The 20,030-nt window shown below is 43.8% G+C and overlaps 1 protein-coding gene across 1 annotated transcript in view; it reads left to right on the forward strand.

The window, feature by feature from the left end:
• LOC135552058 (receptor-type tyrosine-protein phosphatase U-like) overlaps positions 1–17,874 on the forward strand; it is a 245,449-nt gene extending 227,575 nt beyond the window's left edge. Inside the window, exons 22-31 of the mRNA XM_064983432.1 lie at positions 5,279–5,376; positions 5,683–5,799; positions 6,113–6,267; positions 6,840–6,975; positions 8,003–8,152; positions 9,591–9,911; positions 11,503–11,628; positions 13,546–13,703; positions 15,646–15,781; positions 16,095–17,874. Coding sequence (XP_064839504.1) covers positions 5,279–5,376; positions 5,683–5,799; positions 6,113–6,267; positions 6,840–6,975; positions 8,003–8,152; positions 9,591–9,911; positions 11,503–11,628; positions 13,546–13,703; positions 15,646–15,781; positions 16,095–16,175 — 1,478 coding nt within the window. The 3' untranslated portion in view covers positions 16,176–17,874. The remainder of the gene's footprint in view (positions 1–5,278; positions 5,377–5,682; positions 5,800–6,112; positions 6,268–6,839; positions 6,976–8,002; positions 8,153–9,590; positions 9,912–11,502; positions 11,629–13,545; positions 13,704–15,645; positions 15,782–16,094) is intronic.
• The last annotated feature ends 2,156 nt before the right edge of the window (positions 17,875–20,030 follow it).

Raw genomic sequence — 20,030 nt, forward strand, 5'->3', positions numbered from 1 at the left:
AAATCTCATAATTAAAATTTCTCAAGCATACAAGTATTTTACACCATTGCTTTCTCCGTAAAGTTTTTTTGAAATCTGACACAGCGGTTGCATTAAGGAGAAGTTTATCTGAAGTTCCATGAGCCACATCAAATTACAGAAACACTCATAATAAACATTGATAGAGATACGACTATTATTAATTATACATGGAACTTTAGATAAACTTCTCCTTACTGCAACTGCTGTGTCAGATTTTTTTTTAAACTTTACGGAGAAAGCAAACCATGCAATAATCTGAGTACAGCCTTTAGACAACAAAGCAGCCAAAAAGATACCCACCATATTGGGTAGTCAACATTACTCAGAAATAGCGTTTTAAATATTCACTTACCTTTGATGTTCTTCATCAGAATGCACTCCCAGGAATCCCAGTTCCACCATAAATGTTTGATTTGTTCGATAATGTCCATCAGTTATGTCCAAATATCTTCTTTTGTTAGGGCGTTTGGTAAACATATCCAAAAGCGTGTTCAGGTTGCGCCGAGTTCGGACGAAAAGTTCAAAGAGTTTGGTTACAGCCCGTAGAAATCTGCCAAACTAAGTATGGACTCAATCTTTAGGATGTTTTTAACATAAAACTTAATGTTCCAACCGGACAATTCCTTTGTCTGTACAAATGAAGTGGAACGTAGCTACCTTTCACGTGAGCGTGCCAGACGGAGGCTGTGGCACTCTGCCAGACCACTCACTCAAAGAGCTCTTATGAGCCCCTCCTTTAGAGTAGAAACCTCAAAACAGGTTCTAAATACTGTTGACATCTAGTGGAAGCCTTGGGAAGTGAACATTACCAATATCCCACTATACCTTCAACAGGAGCTGAGTTGAAAATCGACCAACCTCAGATTTCCCAGGTTTTCTCAGGTTTTTGCCTGCTATATGAGTTCTGTTACACTCACAGACATCATTCAAACAGTTTTAGAAACGTCAGAATGTCATCTCAATGATGATCAATGGAAACAGGTTGCACCTGAGCTCAATTTAGATTTTTTCCAAAGGGTCTGAATACTTATGTAAATAAGTCAGGGATGTCAGGGATGTCCAACCCTTGTCCTGGAGAGCTAGACTCCTTCAGGCTTCAGCTAGACTCCTTCAGGCAACCCTAATCTCTCTCTCTCTTCTCTCTATCATCTGTCTCACACTCACACACACTCACTGAATGGCCATGACATCATGACCTGTGTCTGGATAGATTTTTCTACAACCTGAACCCCACTTTTCTCTACAGTTAGTCACATGTAGCTGTATATAGGCCTACTGATTCTGTTACAGCACAGTAGCTGTATCTCTCTGTGAATTCTCTGTCTCTCCTCCCCCCAGTCTGTGGATAGTTCTCCTTCTCCCTGAAGTCTGGAACTAGAACATGGATTCCCCAAACACCCCATCACACACACACACGCACACACACACACACACACACACACACACATACACATACACATACACACACCAACACACATGTATAAACGTGATTCTTTCTTAGCTCTGATCTTAGTTTCGTATGTGTCTTTCCCTTTATCTTTTTGGTCCCAATTCCCACAAGGACATTTTCAGATTACTTCTAAAACCTCTCTTTCTCTCACCCTCTCTCTCCTCTCTTTCTATCTTTCTCATGCTCACTTCTACAGTATACACACGCTGATGCATACATATTATATTACATAGCCACTGGCCAATGTAGCTCTGTAACCGAGGCAGACTGAATACATTTTAGAATTCATGGTAAAAAAGCCAGCGAGCCAGATGAGATTGAAGGTTGATCTAACACCGTGTGTATATATGTATATTTGTATACTTGTGTGTTGGCACTAGGCAGGTGCCTGGAGCGAAACTGGTGTCCAAGGATGAGATGTTGGAGGCAGTGGAGGAGAGTTTCTCTGAAGCCCTGTGTCCAACAGCAACATTACGCTGAGCATATAGATTTGCCCTGGGAGCACCCACCCATATCTGTCACTCCTATGGCAGCCGTGGCCCTCTGGCCCTTTTGGCCTTCTGCCCCTCTGGCCCTCAGTGAGGAGTGCTGCTGAAAATGGAACAAAATGTTGTCATATTAATAATACAGAGACTCCACGTGGGTGATTGGTGCTAGGCATCTCAAGTAGGATCGATCTACTGTTAAGGTAGGAACACTGCACTCAACCACTGCTAGTAGCAGGGGGAACAAAACTCATCCCTGACAGTTAGTCTGTGCCCTTACCACCCCTGTTCCCAAAGACAGCCAAGGTTTTCCTCTCCTCTCTTCTCCCTGTTGTACCCAACAGCCTTCACAGCAGAGCCTTGTAGGATGCAGGGTCTGCCCTGGGGCTACATCAGCAGCTATCACACTGTTCTAATGTTAAGACAAACTGCGAAATAAACTGCAGAAACAACAACCCCCTTGGGTTTCTATGCTAACTACAGCAGCCTCTGGAAACATATTGAATGAATGCACTGTGGGCTTAGAGTAGGGCTGAGCGGTATACCGTATTTGACAATATACCGGTATTGATGCACGGACTGGGTCGGGTTTTTACTTTACCTTCTATAACGGTATTTGAATGTTTGGTTTGTTAAATATGATACGCCGTGTGTAACGTCCATTTTTATAGGTTACTCAGCTACTTGAGTCATCTCACTCAGCTACTTGAGTCATCTCACTCAGCTACTTGAGTCATCTCACTCTTCTACTTGAGTCATCTCACTCTTCTACTTGAGTCATCTCACTCTGCTACTTGAGTCATCTCCCTCTGCTACTTGAGTCATCTCACTCTTCTACTTGAGTCATCTCACTCTGCTCTCTCTCTCACTCTGCTCTCTCTCTCTCTCTCTTACTCTGCTCTCTCTCTCTCTCTCTCTCTTACTCTGCTCTCTCTCTCTCTCTCTCTCTCTTACTCTGCTCGCTCTCTCTCTCTCTCTCTCTGTGACACTTTCCACACAGACCTAGCTCCACCCCTGTCACTCAAAGAGTGCATTTGTTGTGCCTTGACAACGAGACACTTGCGTTCAGTATGCATGGTCAATGCAGCACATGCAACAATGTTGATGACAACGATGCTGCTTTCACTTTCCTTCTCAAATCAAATTGTATTGGTCACATGCACATGGTTAGCAGATGTTATTGTGAGTGTAGCGGAATGCTTGTGCTTCTAGTTCCGACTATGCAGCAATATCTAACATGTCATCTAACAATTCCACAGCAACTACATAATACACAAAAAAATATAAGTGAAGTAATGGAGTAAGAATATATCTACATAGAAATATATGGGTGAGCAATAGCAGAGCGGCACAGGGTAGTCTAGTGGTTAGAGCGTTGGACTAGTGACCAGAAGGTTGCAAGTTCAAACCCCCGAGCTGACAAGGTACAAATCTGTCGTTCTGCCCCTGAACAGGCAGTTAACCCACTGTTCCTCAGCCGTCATTGAAAATAAGAATTTGTTCTTAAATGACTTGCCTGGTTAAATAAAGGTAAAAAAAAAACAAGCAAGATGCAATAGATGGTATAAAATACTGAATGTACACATGAGATGAGTAATAAGTAATTATTACTATAAATCCACTAGTGTTCTATAATTACATTATTAGTTTGTGTTTCTTACATCTGGAAATGACTAGTTTTTCTTTTCTTCGCAAGTTGAGCCTAAATCATCTTAGCCGCTAATGCCAATTGCTAGTTAGCTGGCTAGCTAGCTAATAAATGAGTAAGAGCAAACGTAACTCGCTATACAGCCTGATAATACCAGTGATGGTGTAGACCTAAATCAGTATGTTGTTTGTGCAACAGTATCTTCTAAATCAATGAGGAATATGTGAAGCATGAATATGTTCGCTACATGAAGACGCTAAGAGAACATTAAATATAGCCAAAGGAACACTTTGGTTCCTTCAGTGTCACGATAACTCATTTTCACAATAACTCATTTTCAACACTGCGTTCAAGTGCCCACTAATATATTCTAACTATAGAATTAGAATAATCATTCTATTTCCATGATTCCAACAGTTCACCAAAGTGTTTAGATCTAAATCGCAAGTCAAATCACAAATGCGATTTTTGGTTAAATATAAGGCCTAGATTATTAGTCCATATCATGCAACCCTATGCTACAGAATGGAATTTATCTCAAATGAGTGCAGGAAATGCAGAAACATATTTTGAGTTGAATTGAACAGTGTAAAACAGTCCGAATGGAGAAAGACCCACAAACTACTCATAAAGCAAATTTTGAACTTTTATTATTCATTAAAAAAAGCCATGGTATTTGTTCACCCTCACATTATTCTACCAGGGGTATGACATAGAGGTGTGTGATATTAAACTCACAGTATAATGAAATCAATGAAACTGCTATCATGTCCAGTGGAAATGTTCTGTGTTTGAGTTGAGCTTCAATGGAAAACTTCGATGTTGATGACGTTTGTTGTTTGCACAACAGCTGTGGATTTGTGGGTGTATTGAAATGACAGTCTTCCAGCAGATGCTAGGTGAGCAGAGAGGGGAACGAGAGGGTTAGAGAGCCATGGCTCATTAAATTATACTGTTACTCTTGTCTCTGGCATGGATTCTACAGGCCCGACCCTGATAGTTATTGCTACTATTTATCCTGACTTCTGATCCTATTTCTCCTCCCTCTATCCCTGCTTTTTATATTCCACTTCCCCCTCACCTTCCTCCTACTCCACCTCGTCTCCCTTCTCTTCTTGTCCTCGTCTTCCTCCTCCTCCTCCACCTCCTCTCCCTTTTCTTCTTGTCCTGTCCTCGTCCTCCTCCACAATCCTCCTCCACCTCCTCTTCCTTCTCTTCTTGTCCTGTCCTCGTCCTCCTCCACCTTCCTCCTCCTCCTCCTCCTCCTCCTCCACCTCCTCTCCTTTCTCTTCTTGTCCTGTCCTCGTCCTCCTCCACCTTCCTCCTCCTCATCCACCTCCTACCCTTCTCTTCTTGTCCTGTCCTCATCCTCCTCCACCTTCCTCCTCCTCCTCCACCTCCTCTCCCTTCTCTTCTTGTCCTGTCCTCGTCCTCCTCCACCTTCCTCCTCCTCATCCACCTCCTCCCCTCCTCTCCTTGTCCTGTCCTCATCCTCCTCTACCCCCTCCACCTCCTTTTGTCTTCCCTCTTCCTCCTGTCATCCTCCTCCTCCCCCTTCTCCACTCATTGTCCTCTCCTCTTCCTCCTAATACTCTCCTGCCTTCTTCCCTCCTCCTCCATTTTCTCCTCTCCTCGTCCTCATCCTCGTCCTCGTCCTCCTCTCCTCCCCCTCAGGTCCCAAGCAGGAGATGATCTATGACTTCTGGAGGATGGTGTGGCAGGAGAATTGCTTCAGTATTGTCATGATCACTAAACTGGTGGAGGTGGGCAGGGTAGGTTACTCTTCCTTTTGGTTCTTTTGAAAGCCCACTCTTTACATAGGCCTATAGAAGAACTGCCAGTGAAATAAAATAGCTATGTATTATAAGTCTACAACCCAGTGAGCAAAACTGGTTGAAATGACAACCAGATTACATCCATGAAGTCGTCCACCTTTTCTCACTGAAAACAGGAAAGTTAGAAGAATGTCATGGGCTTACTGTATTATATTGATTTTGCTCTTGAATGTTGGTTTAAAGTGTAACCGACTGTAGACCCTGATTTAAGGTCCAAATGTTCTGTGTGTTGTGTGTGTTCAGATGAAGTGCTGTAAGTATTGGCCCGAGGACAGTGAACTCTATGGAGACATCAAGATCACACTGCTGAAGACGGAAACACTGGCTGAGTACACCGTCCGCACCTTTGCTATGGAGCGGGTGAGCGAATAGTCAAAGTCCTTCTGTCTAACAAATTATACATCATTTGAAAATGCATTGGTTCCTGGGATCACATCCAATTTGAGAGTGTTTTGTTTACTCCATTTCTTCAGCCAGGCAGTTTATTGAGAACACAGCCGTTATAGAGGCATTGATATCTAACAAATAATTAATCATTTTAATGTTAATTGGTCCTTGGAGTTATTCCTCATGTTTAAATAAAGATGTCTTAATACATGTCCTACTGTGCCAACTTTATGTGTCTGTTTGTTGATCATGATATTGATTAGACCCTCTGTGTTCTCCCCTCCAGAGGGGCTACCCAGCGAAACATGAGGTATGTCAGTTCCACTTCACCTCCTGGCCAGAGCATGGTGTTCCCTACCACGCCACAGGCCTGCTGGCCTTCCTACGCCGGGTCAAGGCCTCCACACCCCCCGATGCTGGGCCCGTGGTCGTCCACTGCAGGTAAAGGACCATCTTACATCACATCCTGTCTGAATGAAGCAGTGTTGCATAAAAAAGTCTTAGACTCTCTTTATTTTATAGTTATTGACTTGGGTGTAGCTTAGCCTATATAGATCTCTCGCTCCTGACCTTATGTCATGACCCCTTCCCCTTATTGACCCCTGACCTCTCTCCTCTATGTGGCAGTATGGGTGCAGGCAGAACAGGCTGCTACATCGTACTGGATGTCATGCTGGATCTGGCCTCTAACCTCTTACCCCTGACCTCTCTCCTCTATGTGTCAGTATTGGAGCAGGCAGAACAGGCTGCTACATTGTACTGGACGTCATGCTGGATATGGCCTCTAACATCTTACCCCTGAACTCTCTCCTCTGTGTCAGTATGGGAGCAGGCAGAACAGGCTGCTACATCGTACTGGACGTCATGCTGGATATGGCCTCTAACATCTTACCCCTGAACTCTCTCCTCTGTGTCAGTATGGGAGCAGGCAGAACAGGCTGCTACATCGTACTGGACGTCATGCTGGATATGGCCTCTAACATCTTACCCCTGAACTCTCTCCTCTGTGTCAGTATGGGAGCAGGCAGAACAGGCTGCTACATCGTACTGGACGTCATGCTGGATATGGCAGAGTGTGAGGGAGTGGTGGACATCTACAACTGTGTCAAGACCCTCTGCTCCAGACGCATCAACATGATACAGACAGAGGTATGAATATGTTATATATATCAGGTATGCCCAATCCTTCCCTAGAGATCCACTCTCTAGCAGTTTTTCCCTCCAATCCTAATCTAACACATGTATTATCTGATTAGTTTCAGTTATGTTAGCACAGGGATTGAAGCAAACGCCTGCATAAACATAGCACCAGAGGAGGAGGGCTGACCTCCTCCACTGTATATGGTATACTATATAATGGTATTATATCAACCAGGAATCCATCAGGAAATGAGATAGATTATGATGTTACCTGGGGAGAGATGTGATCAAATAAAATATGTATCCTCATTAATGCTTTTAAATTTAGGTCACTAAGATTATTTGTACTCCAAGATGTCAAATGAAATGTACAAACAAATTGCATTGAATAAACTGATATTTAGGTAGGCTATATAGCATGGGTTGGGCGTTTGGGCTTTTGACTCTATTTATGTATGTTCTCACGCCCTCTCCTTTCCTATTTTTTTACTATTATGAGCGGTTAGCAAAACAACATTTGTTTGTGGGCATGGTGATGTGGTGAATGTTGACATTTTAACAATTAATTGACATTAACAACAGTAATCAAATCCCAATGTTACACTTCCCTCCAAACCGCTAGCAATTATGGTCCTATTATCAAAACAAGATATTAGACGTTTCTTGTTAATTTCTCAATCTCACTGTCATGTCTGTCGCTCTCTTTCTACCTCCATCCTTCCCTCGCTTCCTCTCTCTCTCTCTCTCTCTCTCTCTCTCTCTCTCTCTCTCTCTCTCTCTGTCTCTCTCTCTCTCTCTCTCTCTCCCTCCCTCCCTCTCTCTCTCTCTCTCTCTCTCTCTCTCTCTCTCTCTCTCTCTCTCTCTCTCTCTCTCCTCCCTCTCTCTCTCTCTCTCTCTCTCTCTCTCTGTCTCTCTCTCTATCTCTCTCTCTCTCTCTCTCTCTCTCTCTCTCTCTCTCTCTCTCTCTCTCTCTCTCTCTCTCTCTCTCCCTCCCTCCCTCTCTCTCTCTCTCTCTCTCTCTCTCTCTCTCTCTCAGGAACAGTATGTGTTCATCCACGATGCCATTCTGGAGGCCTGTTTGTGTGGAGAGACAGCTATACCTGTTCTTGAGTTTGCTCTGACCTATAAAGAGATGCTGAGGGTTGACTCACAGAGCAACACCTCCCAGCTACGAGAGGAGTTCCAGGTTGGACTACGTTTTGTAAACATTGTTTTAGCAACCAGAAACTATCTGACTAGATTTCAACCGGAAATCTTTCCCATTACGTCTAGATGTCCTCGATATGTTTTGTCAAGAAAATGTTTGAGGTTGATGTTTATTGTAACCGTGGAAATCTTTATTGTACAAACTTAGATCTACTAACTCTCACCAAACCACTAGTCATGGCACAATACAGTACCATGTCCTTAGCTGAATGCATGGTCTATTGCAGCAGTCTGAGATTGTAAATTAAAGTAACATTTCTGTATGGGATGATCTCAGTTCATCTGACTAGATGGCTCTTCCTTTCCTTCCATTTTATTGACACAAATCATCAGTGACCTTCACCATGCATAATTACAGCTACTTATCTCTTTCAGACCGAGCTATTAAATACATTCATGATGGTTATTATAGTAGAATGAAATATCTTCACTGAAATCAGACATTTAGGGTGAATCCCAAATAGCACCCTATTCCCTGTATAATGCACTACTTTTGACTCGAGTCCTCTTGGCCCTGGCCAAAAGAAGTGCACTAAATAGGGAATAGGGAGCCATTTTGGACAAAGGTTCTGATAATAATTTAAACACATATCTCCAAGATGTAATCCTGATGCAATGTAAGTTAGTCATAATTATAATGCACCATTCATACTGTCAAATTCAACAGGGAGTTATCATTCAACACAATACACAGCAAGTTAAATAATCAGTTTAATTTCCCTTCCAATTTTATTTCTCGAACCTCAATGTGCTTATACATAATGTATGTGGTTTGCGATTAAATGTGTTTTTATCCATTAAGCCCCTTCATGGTTTTTTGACTGATGCTAAATGCGTTTTAAAGTTCCAGCCAGATGATGATTAGACAGTGGAATATTTGCGGTTGTCAAATATTGACAGTTAGACAGTTTGAGCTGAGTACATTTTCAATGCCCTTGTCCTCTTTCTCTTTTCTCTCGTCTCGCTCTATCTCTCTCCCTCTCTCTCCCTCTCTTTGTCTCTCTCTCTCACACCCTCGCTCTCTGTCTCTGTTTATCTCCCTGTGTCTGCCTCTGTTCCTCTATCTCTCTCCCTCTCTTTCTCTCTCTCTCTCTCTCACATCCTCACTCTCTGTCTCTGTTTATCTCCCTGTGTCTGCCTCTGTTCCTCTATCTCTCTCCCTCTCTTTGTCTCTCTCACACCCTCGCTCTCTGTCTCTGTTTATCTCCCTGTGTCTGCCTCTGTTCCTCTATCTCTGTCTCTCACTGTCTCTCTCTAACAAACACCCATGCACTCTTCTCAATTTGTCTCTTCCCTCTCTCCCAAATGTCTGTCACATTCCCACATCTCTTATTCTCCATCATCCTCTTCGACCCTGTCTGTACCACTCCCTCTCACCCTCTCTCTCCTTCTTTATCTCTCTCCACCCCCTCCTCCAGACATTGAACTCTGTGACCCCTCACCTGGACGTGGAGGAGTGCAGCGTATCCCTGTTGCCGAGGAACCGCGAGAAGAACCGTAGCATGGACGTCCTGCCCCCCGACCGCGCCCTGGCCTTCCTGGTCACCACTGAGGGTATTGCCGAGGGCAACAACTACATCAACGCCGCTCTCACTGACAGCTTCCACCGGCCCGCCGCCTTCGTGGTCACACCTCACCCGTTACCGGGAACCACGGCAGACTTCTGGAGGCTGGTCTATGACTATGGATGTACCTCGGTGGTGATGCTGAACCAGATCAACCAGTCCAACTCTGCCTGGGTGAGAAGAGGGGAGGTGAGGGGGAGAGGATGGAGGAAGGAAGAGGGGAATAAATTGATGATGTTGACTGACTGACTGACTGACTGACTGACTGACTGACTGAATGAGCGAGCCCTGTGGCAATCAGGTACTGATCAAATATCTCATCCTCATACTCGATTGGTCAAAGCTGTACTCTGACTAATCCCATGTAATAGCAAGATGACTTATTGCCTTTGTGTAGATTAATTAATAGTTGATACATATTTTGCCTGCTTGTCAGGGCATTACCATGTCCATAAGCATTTCACTGTTAGTCTACACCTGTTGTTTCCGAAGCATGTGACAAATAAATAACATTTGATTAGATTTCTTATTATTCTGTAGTCGCCCGTGTGTTTGCTCATGTGTGGCTTTGTCTGTGGTCTTCTTATCTTTCACCTGTAACTGTGGCCTGACCAATGTTTACACCATGGCTCTCATCTAGAACTGTCTGTCTCTCTCTGGTCTACTCTCACTCCTTCCCTCATTCCCTCTCGCTCTTTCTCCTTCACTCTCTTCCTCTCCTTCCTTGACGCTTTCTCACCTTTCACTCTCTTTCTTTCTTTCATTCTCCTTACTCTTCTCTTCTTCTCTCTCTTGTCTCTTGTTCCCCCTCCCTGTATCGTCTCCGCCATACTATCCTTATCTCTTTCCATCCCCCACTCCCTCCATTTCTCTCTCTACCAGTAGATTAACAGTGTACCGTCGTCATCTGTGCTACCTGTCTCTGTGTATAAATATGTATCTCTCCCTCTGCCCCCCCGTAACCCCGTTAATAACTCTCTGTCAACGTGAGTGGACATTATAGCTACCTTGTTCCTCCCCTCCCCTGCCCCCCCCCCTCCTACCTCCCCTTTCCCTCCCCTTCCTGTCACAGCTAACACTGTTAGCATGTTAACACTACACTCCCCTGTGTCTCCCTCCCTCCCTCTATCCCTCCTTCCCTTCTTGCTCCTCTCTCCAGCCCCCTCGCTGTCACAGCTAACACTGTTATGAATTTAACACTACACTCCCCAGTGTCTCCATCCCTCCGTTCCTCCCTTCGGCTAATGAGTCTTTGAAGCAGCTGCGACCTGCATTGACTGAAGACCTTGGCCCGGTCTGTGTGCAATGTGCACCAATCCCTGATTGACTCCATGTGTATTTCTCCTAGGCACTGCCGAGGTTACCCCCTGACCACACTGCATTCATTTATAATGGGCTGATGTTAATAATTTAGAGTGATGAATTATTCAAATGCTGTGAAACTCGGTAAAACTGTGTGGTGTGTGTGTTATGCTATGTGATTGATTGTACTCAGAGTTCTCAGTAATGACAGTGTTTTCTGCTCATTCAGTTAACACTGCTACTATGTGTTGGATAATTGGATAATTGTGGATCTGGCTAAATGTCTGTCCTGTCAATCCTCAGGCGTCTTGTTATTGACTTCTGCCATCCTGCTCTGTGACATAATGATTTGATTTCACTCCTCCGCCTCCATAGTCCGCTAATCACTTCTTATCTTCCTCTTTCTTCCTCCCCCCCTCTCTCTCTATCTCTCTGTCTCTCTCTTCCTCTGTCCTCCTCTCAGCCGTGTCTACAGTACTGGCCAGAGCCTGGGCTGCAGCAGTTTGGACCAATGACAGTGGAGCTCCTGTCCATGACGGCTGATGATGACGTCATCATCCGTCTGTTCCGGGTTCAGAACATGATGCGGGTAGGTCTTCGGTCGTGGTCAATGATAGACTGGCTGTCTACGTCCCTTTTTGTGCTCTGATAAGTTAAGGGACGACAGTTGAAAATGAAACGGCTGACTGAATCTGTCCCATGGAAAGAAATGTTGATTAATGTTACATTGTCCGTGTCAAATAATAAAGTTAGAATAAAGTCAAGTTTTGAAATTATATCAGTCTGCTGGTTCCATCACTCAAGTCTGACAGTTTGGTCATATCTCTTTAATTTTGTCAAGTTCTTAAAACATATTTTCCCACTGTCTCTTCATGCGTATTTAGTAGAAAGCCTAATGGCCCCTTTTATATTCGTAGTCGGTCTACTGAATATGTGAGATGAGGCATGTATTAGTCACCATACACTTCACAATTATTGTCAATGACCTAAAGTGTATTTTTGACAGCGTAATGATGAAATTATTAAATTGTCAGCCTTTTCAATGCCTGTTAAATCATTGTAAATGGTGCGTTGTGGTCTGTATGTATGTCTGCATGTGTGTGTGTGTGTGTGTCTATGTCTGTGTGTGCTGTATCCTATAGCTATGTGCCTCCCTCCTAGCCGTTGACTGCATGTTGTCTTCGTGATTGTGACTAGCTTAGTCTCCCAGCGTTGATCAGACAGGCACTTCCCAACACCTCTCTCTGAGCTCATCCACCTTTCACCACCCAGGTGTTCCCCTATTAGCCTCCAGCAAAACAACTCCTCTTGTCAGCTAGTCTCCCTACCTCCCCCTCCTCACCCCCTGTCAGCTAGTCTCCCTACATCCCCTCCTCACCCCCCTGTCAGCTAGTCTCCCTGCCTCCCCCTCCTCACCCCCCTGTCAGCTAGTCTCCCTGCCTTGCTCTCCCAACCTCTCCCTTCTAACCACCTGTCAGGTATAGCGTCCCTAGTCTCTCTCCTTGCCTCCCCCTAGCACCTCCCCTCCTCTGCCCGCACCTACCTGTCAGCCTTCTGTCACCCCGACAGAGCCCTGTCCTCCTCAGTGTCACCCCCAATCTCCCTCAGTGTCACCCCCAGTCTCCCCATGGAGGAGGGAGGAGGGGAAGACAACTCTCAGAAACGATCCCTACTGTCTCTTCACAGGATCCCACTGATCCTACCAATCAGATCTGTCCAGCAACAGGAACAGGGAGGGAGGATGGTATACACTTTCCCAGCAATGTTTCCATCTCACAGTAGAACATTTAATCTATGGGCAGCATGTTGGGCAAGTAACCGTGTTGGGCAAGTAACCGAAAGGTTGCTAGTTCGAATGTGCCCTTGAGCAAGGCACTTAACCAGAATTTCTGCAGGGTTGCTGTTGATAATGGCTGACCCTGGCCGTGAACTCACTCTCCCATTGTGTCTCAGAGGGAGTTGGGATATGCAAAAAACACATTTCAAATTCACAAATGGTATTAATACAAGTCAATGGCTGTATATGTGAATGGACAATGCAATCAATCACGTGACACCATGTATTCCTTATGTGAAGACTCAATAAGCTCATTGAAGCCAAATTAAGTCTGTTAAAATTGTGTCTCATGGAGACATAACATTTGCAGTTTGAGAAACTCCAGGAAGTGATATTGCAGGCTAGCTCAGTGCTGCCCCGTCTCATTGAATAACTCAAGTTGAAGGCCGATCGGGGTACTGCAGTTTTCCATTAGCAACTCGATTATCCTTATACCTTCTTCTGTGTGTGATTTTAAACCTTGTCCCCAAGGGGAATGGTGGCAGGTCTTTGCCATTTCTACCAGTTTCCTTCTGGGTTAGAGATGTCTATTATAGGATGCCATACATGTCTACAACACAATATTAGCATTGTCCGTTTCTCTCCTTTCTCTCTCTGTCTCTGTCTCTTGTCTCTCTCTCTCTCTCTCTCTCTCTCTCTCTCTCGCTCTCTCTCGCTCTCTCCCCCCAGCTCCAGGAAGGTCAGCTGGTGGTTCGTCATTTCCAGTTCCTGCGCTGGTCTCCATACCGTGACGTCCCAGACTCTAAGAAGGCTTTCCTCAGCCTCCTGGCCCAGGTCCACAACTGGCAGAGGGAGTGTGGAGAGGGACGTACCATCGTCCACTGTCTGTGAGTTACCACTGTCCACAATTTTGCTCATCAATTTTTATCATCCCTTAGGGAAGTTTAGTTTGCAGATAGGATACACAGAAATGATTCAAATGACCAGTGCATTGCGATTGATTTTAGCGATCGTGATCTCTGTAAAAAACGTTGAGGAAGTTGGCTTAAGAAGTTTACAGCTGCGCTCTGGTCGAATTGATCCTCGGGCCATAGGGAATGTATACAGACAAAACCCTATTTCACATTGAAGGCGCCATTGGCTCTTGTTGACTCCTGTTGTGATCATACTGTACAGAAAGCATGTTGCATCCATCTTGTTGGATAATTGCGTACAAGCATTTTTTTTGGAACAATGTTTGTACATTTTGAAAATAGAGTTTGCAAGACAGAACTCTGTGGCTTTTTACAAAACAGTAAGTACGTTTTCAAAATGTAGTGGCCTTCTCAAAACACAAGTACAGTCAGAAAAACTAAAGTATACCTTTACCTAGATTCATCAAAAGAACACGATTGCTTGCAAAAAGATTAACGCAACCAAGTCTTTTAAATCTCCCTATCAAATATTATTCCTAGTGAAATGCGCGTAATAATATTACAGTGTTACTCACGTAAGAATCCCTCTCTTTCAGACAGATGACAGTTTACTTTGAGAGAGGATGCGCAACGGTTTGGGGTGTAACGCCAAAGTATTATAACGAGTAATGTAACTTTTTTTTCCCTCAGGGAGTAATAAGTAAATGAATTTGTTATTGTTGAAAGAATTAACAGTTAATAGCGTATATATATATGACTTTTTTTTGAGTAACGACCCCAACACGGCTAATGAGTAACCCAAAGTTAATCAGAAGTAACCCAACTTCATTCTCTGTGTCTCTGCATGTCTGTAATATTGTAACAAATCATAATTGTAACCAATCAGAACAGCATGTACTAAGGTAAGAAAATGATCAGAAGTCCTCTATGTTTATTTGATCATTGCTGTTCTGCTACAGTATAGATACTTTTCAACACAGATCCAAACATTGCTTGTACGAGATTGAGAAAAATGCTAATCAGAGGTCACGCCTTGCTTCAGTAGATTGAGTTATGTTGGTTCCGGTCCCACTTGCTAGTTTAACAACCATCAAAAGTACATGTTTTTGAACTAATACTCTCTACTTAAAGCACTTAGCCTGCCTGTGTGTAGTGTTAAATGAGGCAGGATAAAACGTCAACCCCCAAGTGTTCACTACTACACTCCTATTTACCAGAACAGTTTTCATAATTACCGTAAAAAAAGGCTAGGCTCTAGTTCCCCAGCCTCTCCTAAACTTCAGCTACACTACATATCTATCCAGCCTGGGTTGGGCTCTGGGGTCCACATGCTAAGTATGTGTCCCAAATGGCACCCTGTGCCACAGATAGTGCACCATTTTGGACCAGAGCTCTATGGGGCCTGGTCAAAAGTAGTGCACTACCAATAGGGAATAGGGCTCCATTTGAGACGCAGCCCTGTATTAGATGTACTTCCACGTTTATGGATTTAATGAGAACATTCCTCAGATGCCAGTCTGCAAGTCTTCGGAGTTCTCCGCATTGCTGTTTTTCTGACAGCCACCTTGATCCGAGTCTGACTGAGCTGTGACATTTCACTTCATGGCTTTCCCCATAACACCTTCAGCCTCCGTCTCTGCCCTGTATCCTAGGGGTGTGACTCACACTGATGTAGTGTCAGTTACTGTCTCTCTGTATGTGTCTGTGTTTGTTTCGCTATATTTATCTCTCTATGGGCATGTGTCCGTGTCTGTGTCTGTACCTGTTTCTGCACCATATACCCCCGGTTTTGCAATCTGACTTATTCTGACACATTTCGCAACACAGGCTACTCTCTCAGTGGTCCAGAAAGTGTATACATAATGATTCATAGGCACTGACCCACGTACTGTGTTTCTCCCTGTGTGTGTAACAGTAACGGTGGTGGTAGGAGTGGTACGTTCTGTGCTTGTACCATGCTGCTAGAGATGATCCGTCACCACAGCCTGGTGGATGTCTTCTACGCTGCCAAGACGCTACGCAACTCCAAACCCAACATGGTGGAGACTATGGCAAGTAATAACCTTGATTTAACCAGGAAAGGCCCTTTTTAGAACCTATTTTGGTAAGGCGATCTAATACGGTGGACAGGAGTTTACATTTCTTAAGGCTCAGTTCAGTCAAACTTGCAGTGGTTTACAATATTTACACACTCAAATACAGATCGCTGATCAATTGAATTCAAGCTTTAATCTATAGCAAAGTATCCAGGTATCAAATCAAATCAAATGTGTTTATATAGCCCTTCTTACATCAGCTGATATCTCAAAGTGCTGTACAGAAACCCAGCATGTAGAGGAATGTTGACACCTGTGTTGTTTTCAGGAGCAGTACCGGTTCTGCTATGACCTGGCCTTGGAGTACCTGGACGCCTTGGACTGCCTGAGTGAGATAGAAGTGAGATAGCACTGATCCAGGTTAGCTCAGGCCCAGATGAAATGGAGTGGAGTCCTGGACCTAGCCTGGATCTCAGCCTGGGTCCACATTACCTGGGCCTCCCAGCCTGGTCCGAGTCTGAGTCCACAGCCTGGGCCTGGCCCTGGGCCTGAGTCCACACTGCTCTGCTTCTCTCTCTACACGTCTACATCTACCACAGATTTATCAGACCTTCTCAACCCTAGAAGGAGTGTAGGTATAGAGGCCTGGGACTCAGTCCGCTGCCTGAGTCCGGTCTGGTCCACACCACTCCGTCCTGGGTTTTCCCTTGGGTCTACAGCCTGGGTCTAGCCAAGTTCCTGCTCTGCTTCCCTCTCGTCTCTTCCCCCCCCCAGGTCTGGGTGTATCAGTGTATCTGCTGCCATAACGGACCTGGACAAAAAACTATGAGAGCGAAAGAGAGGGAGACAGAGAGAGAGATGATGGGACATGCTTCTACCTGCTATCTGTCGTATAATGTACTCTTTTCCTTTCCCCTGCATTCTTATCCCATCTGTAAGTTGCTCTTCTGTTCGGTGCCACATACTATCTGCCAAACACAAGGAAGAGGACAAGGAAATGGGCAGGATCGTCCTCTTCTCATTGGACGTATTTCTGGTCACCTGACCACTGGTGGTATACTCAAAGGTCTCCGCAACTTCCTGCCTTATTTTATTATGTCAATGACAACAATAACAACAACATCGAAAAACACAAAAGCTGAAGTATAACAACAAGACAATGATGCCACAACTGCAGCAGATAAAATATGTCAACTATTAGGTGATTTTGTGTGTTTGTTTTGTAATACGTATAATGATCTTGTAAATGATGCAATGATCTACTGTTGGTGAACATCCGATGTTGTTACTGTACGCTGGTGTTTTCTCTGGTGAGGCTGGAATGGCTATTTCTCCATTGGCAGAGAAGAAGTTTACAAAGAAAATGACACTGAAATGATGTTTGGTGCATCGATCCTATGGTCCTACTGTACAGAAAGGACCTATCTGGTTTATTATTTATTGTATGTGTAAATAGATTGTTTTCCAGATGTTTCTAGATGTTTGTTGTCTTAACTCTGTGCCAATTCATTCTATTTTGTCTATGAACAACATAGTCTCATTAGAATAATGTTAAAATAGTGACGTTTACCCATTGTAATGGTATGCCACTCAATTACTTTTATGTCACTTCTGGTGACATATTACTCCATATTTGTAATGAGATATGTCTGCTATAAATGAGGACCACTTGAGCACCTGCATGCCAGTCAGTTGTTAGTGTTTCCATTGCAGTTTGTGACCCAGTCTGCTTCATGGTACCGTCCCCACTTCTACCAGAGACTGGGGTTGCAAAATTACAGTAGCTTTCCAAAATCCTCAGATTTGTCCTGAAATGAAATAAGCAAGAATGGAATCTTCCAACTGCGAAACTTGACTTGGAATCTTACTACTGGGATTTCAGGAAACCTGGGACGTTCAGGGAAGTTGCCTAATTTTGCAACCCTATGCGAGTACCCCAGAGAGAGTAATGTAACAAAAAAATGACATGATTTGTCTCTAGCTGTGGGAACAAACGTGATCAGTTTGCCGAAATTAGTTGCTTTTTGCATTTGTATTTATTCATTCAATGTTTTATTTTATAATTGTGTATAAATGAAAATAAATAAAATATTATGATGTTGGTAATATCATATGATTCATGCACTTTGTAGGTTGTTTAAAAATGTTTCGACACTTGGAATGACAGGGTAAGCAATGCATTTAGTTTTTATGTGATTTTAGCCTCAGCCTTTCATGCACTTCAATTATCTTTGGCTATCACTTTCTTGCAGGAAGCATCTTATAACACACACACACACACACTTTTACAATGTGCTTGTTAAACAAGAACCCTAGTCTTTCCTGTTGACCTGTAGCTTAATTTGCCCTTATCATTTAATGAAGTGTAGCGTTAATGGTCTGGTGTTATCATGTAACCAGACTGACTAGCTGGTTCTGCTACAGAGCTCAAATTGAAGGAGCCTGATGAATCTATTGATCCAGTCTACACACCATCCCACCCCAAATAGAGAGAGAGAGACAGGGCAGATAGAGCGACAGGTAGCCCACCGTACCTCACCAACTCATACATCATAGAGAGGTCCAACAAGAACATTGGTTGCATTTCATTTCATTTTCATAAGGTCCTGATAAGTCTTGACGATGGAACATCTCACCCCTCTATCTTCATTCTGTCCATCGACCTCTGCCTTGTCTGTCCATTGACCTCTGCCTTACACGGAACCTAAACCGGCTGTGTGCGTGCACCATCGTGCGCCATCGTGCATACATTCATTTTGTCCCCCCACACCAAATCCGATCACGACATGCAGGTTAAAATATCAAAACAAAACTCTGAACCAATTACATTAATTTGGGGACAGGTCGAAAAGCATTAAACATGTATGGCAATTTAGCTAGCTAGCTTGCTGTTGCTAGCTAATTTGTCCTGGGATATAAACACTGAGTTGTTATTTTACCTGAAATGCACGCGGTCCTCTTCTCCGACAATTAATCCACACATAAAACGGTCAACCGAATCATTTCTAGTCATCTGTCCTCCTTCCAGGCTTTTTCATCTTTGAACTTATATGGTGATTGGCATCTAAACTTTCATAGTATTACCACGACAACCGGCAACAAAGTACGTCTTTCAATAACCCACATGGGTATAACCAATGAGAAGATGGCACGTGGGTACCTGCTTCTTTAAACCAATGAGGAGATGGGAGAGGCAGGACTTTCAGCAAGATCTGCGTCAGAAATAGAACTGATTTCTATTTCAACCCTTGGCAACGCAGACGCTCGTTGACGTGCGTGAGCAGTGTGGATGCAATAATTGAATAACATCGATCTTTAAACATTTTTTGGCGATGCTCGCGCACGTGACTTGTCTGGTCCGCATGTTAGGTCTCTATTTTTGGCGGCCATGAAGGCAGCTCTATTGTCAGACGCATGTTAGTTTGCAATTTCGTCATGCAGAAATTGGCGGACTGGAATTTTCCAGCCCTAAAGCAATTTACCTGTCTTATATCAACTCGCTTGAGGTGTGTTCTTAAAAACATGATCAGTGTTCATTTCAGACAGCTCTGATAGGGATAAGACCAACCAAAAGCTGGTTTTAGCAGTTGGTTATAGCATGAATCTTGATAGCAGAAATTATGCAAACTGCCCATATGCAAATGGGGCAAGAGCAGGCTAATGGGTTTTTTTTCACCTTTATTTAACTAGGCAAGTCAGTTATGAACAAATTCTTATTTTCAATGACAGCAAAGGTACAGTGGGTTAACTGCCTGTTCAGGGGCAGAACAACCTTGTCAGCTCAGGGATTTGAACTTGTAAACTTTTGGTTACGAGTCCAGCGCTCTGACCACTAGGCTACCCTGCCGTTTGACTTTGTATTTAGAAACATACAAATGTATGTTTTCTTTCTCCATTTCATTAAATGTCATTAAAAAGCAAGCATAGCCTCCCCTCATCTCAATTAAGGCTTTTTTTTGTCTGCCCATTGCAATCACGAAGTAGTAAATACTGTCAAATGGTTTTGGCTCCTGAGACCGCTTGTAAATACATCTAAATAACCAACGCTTTATTCAAATATCAAGAGGAGTGAAACAGTGAGCTGACGTTCACTTTTTATCTATGCATTGTAGATAGGCCTGCATTATTTTAGCCATGCAGGTCCTGTTTTGGACATCCGTAAAACCCCCTCTATATGATGTAGGCTACGTGTCCGTGTCCATCATGAAATGAGAGAACCTCGGGGTAACCTCATATTTAGGGCGTTTGTAACCTGTAAAAATGG

The sequence above is a fragment of the Oncorhynchus masou genome, chromosome 13 (assembly GCF_036934945.1).
Source record: "Oncorhynchus masou masou isolate Uvic2021 chromosome 13, UVic_Omas_1.1, whole genome shotgun sequence".
NCBI classification, from domain to species: Eukaryota; Metazoa; Chordata; class Actinopteri; order Salmoniformes; family Salmonidae; genus Oncorhynchus; species Oncorhynchus masou.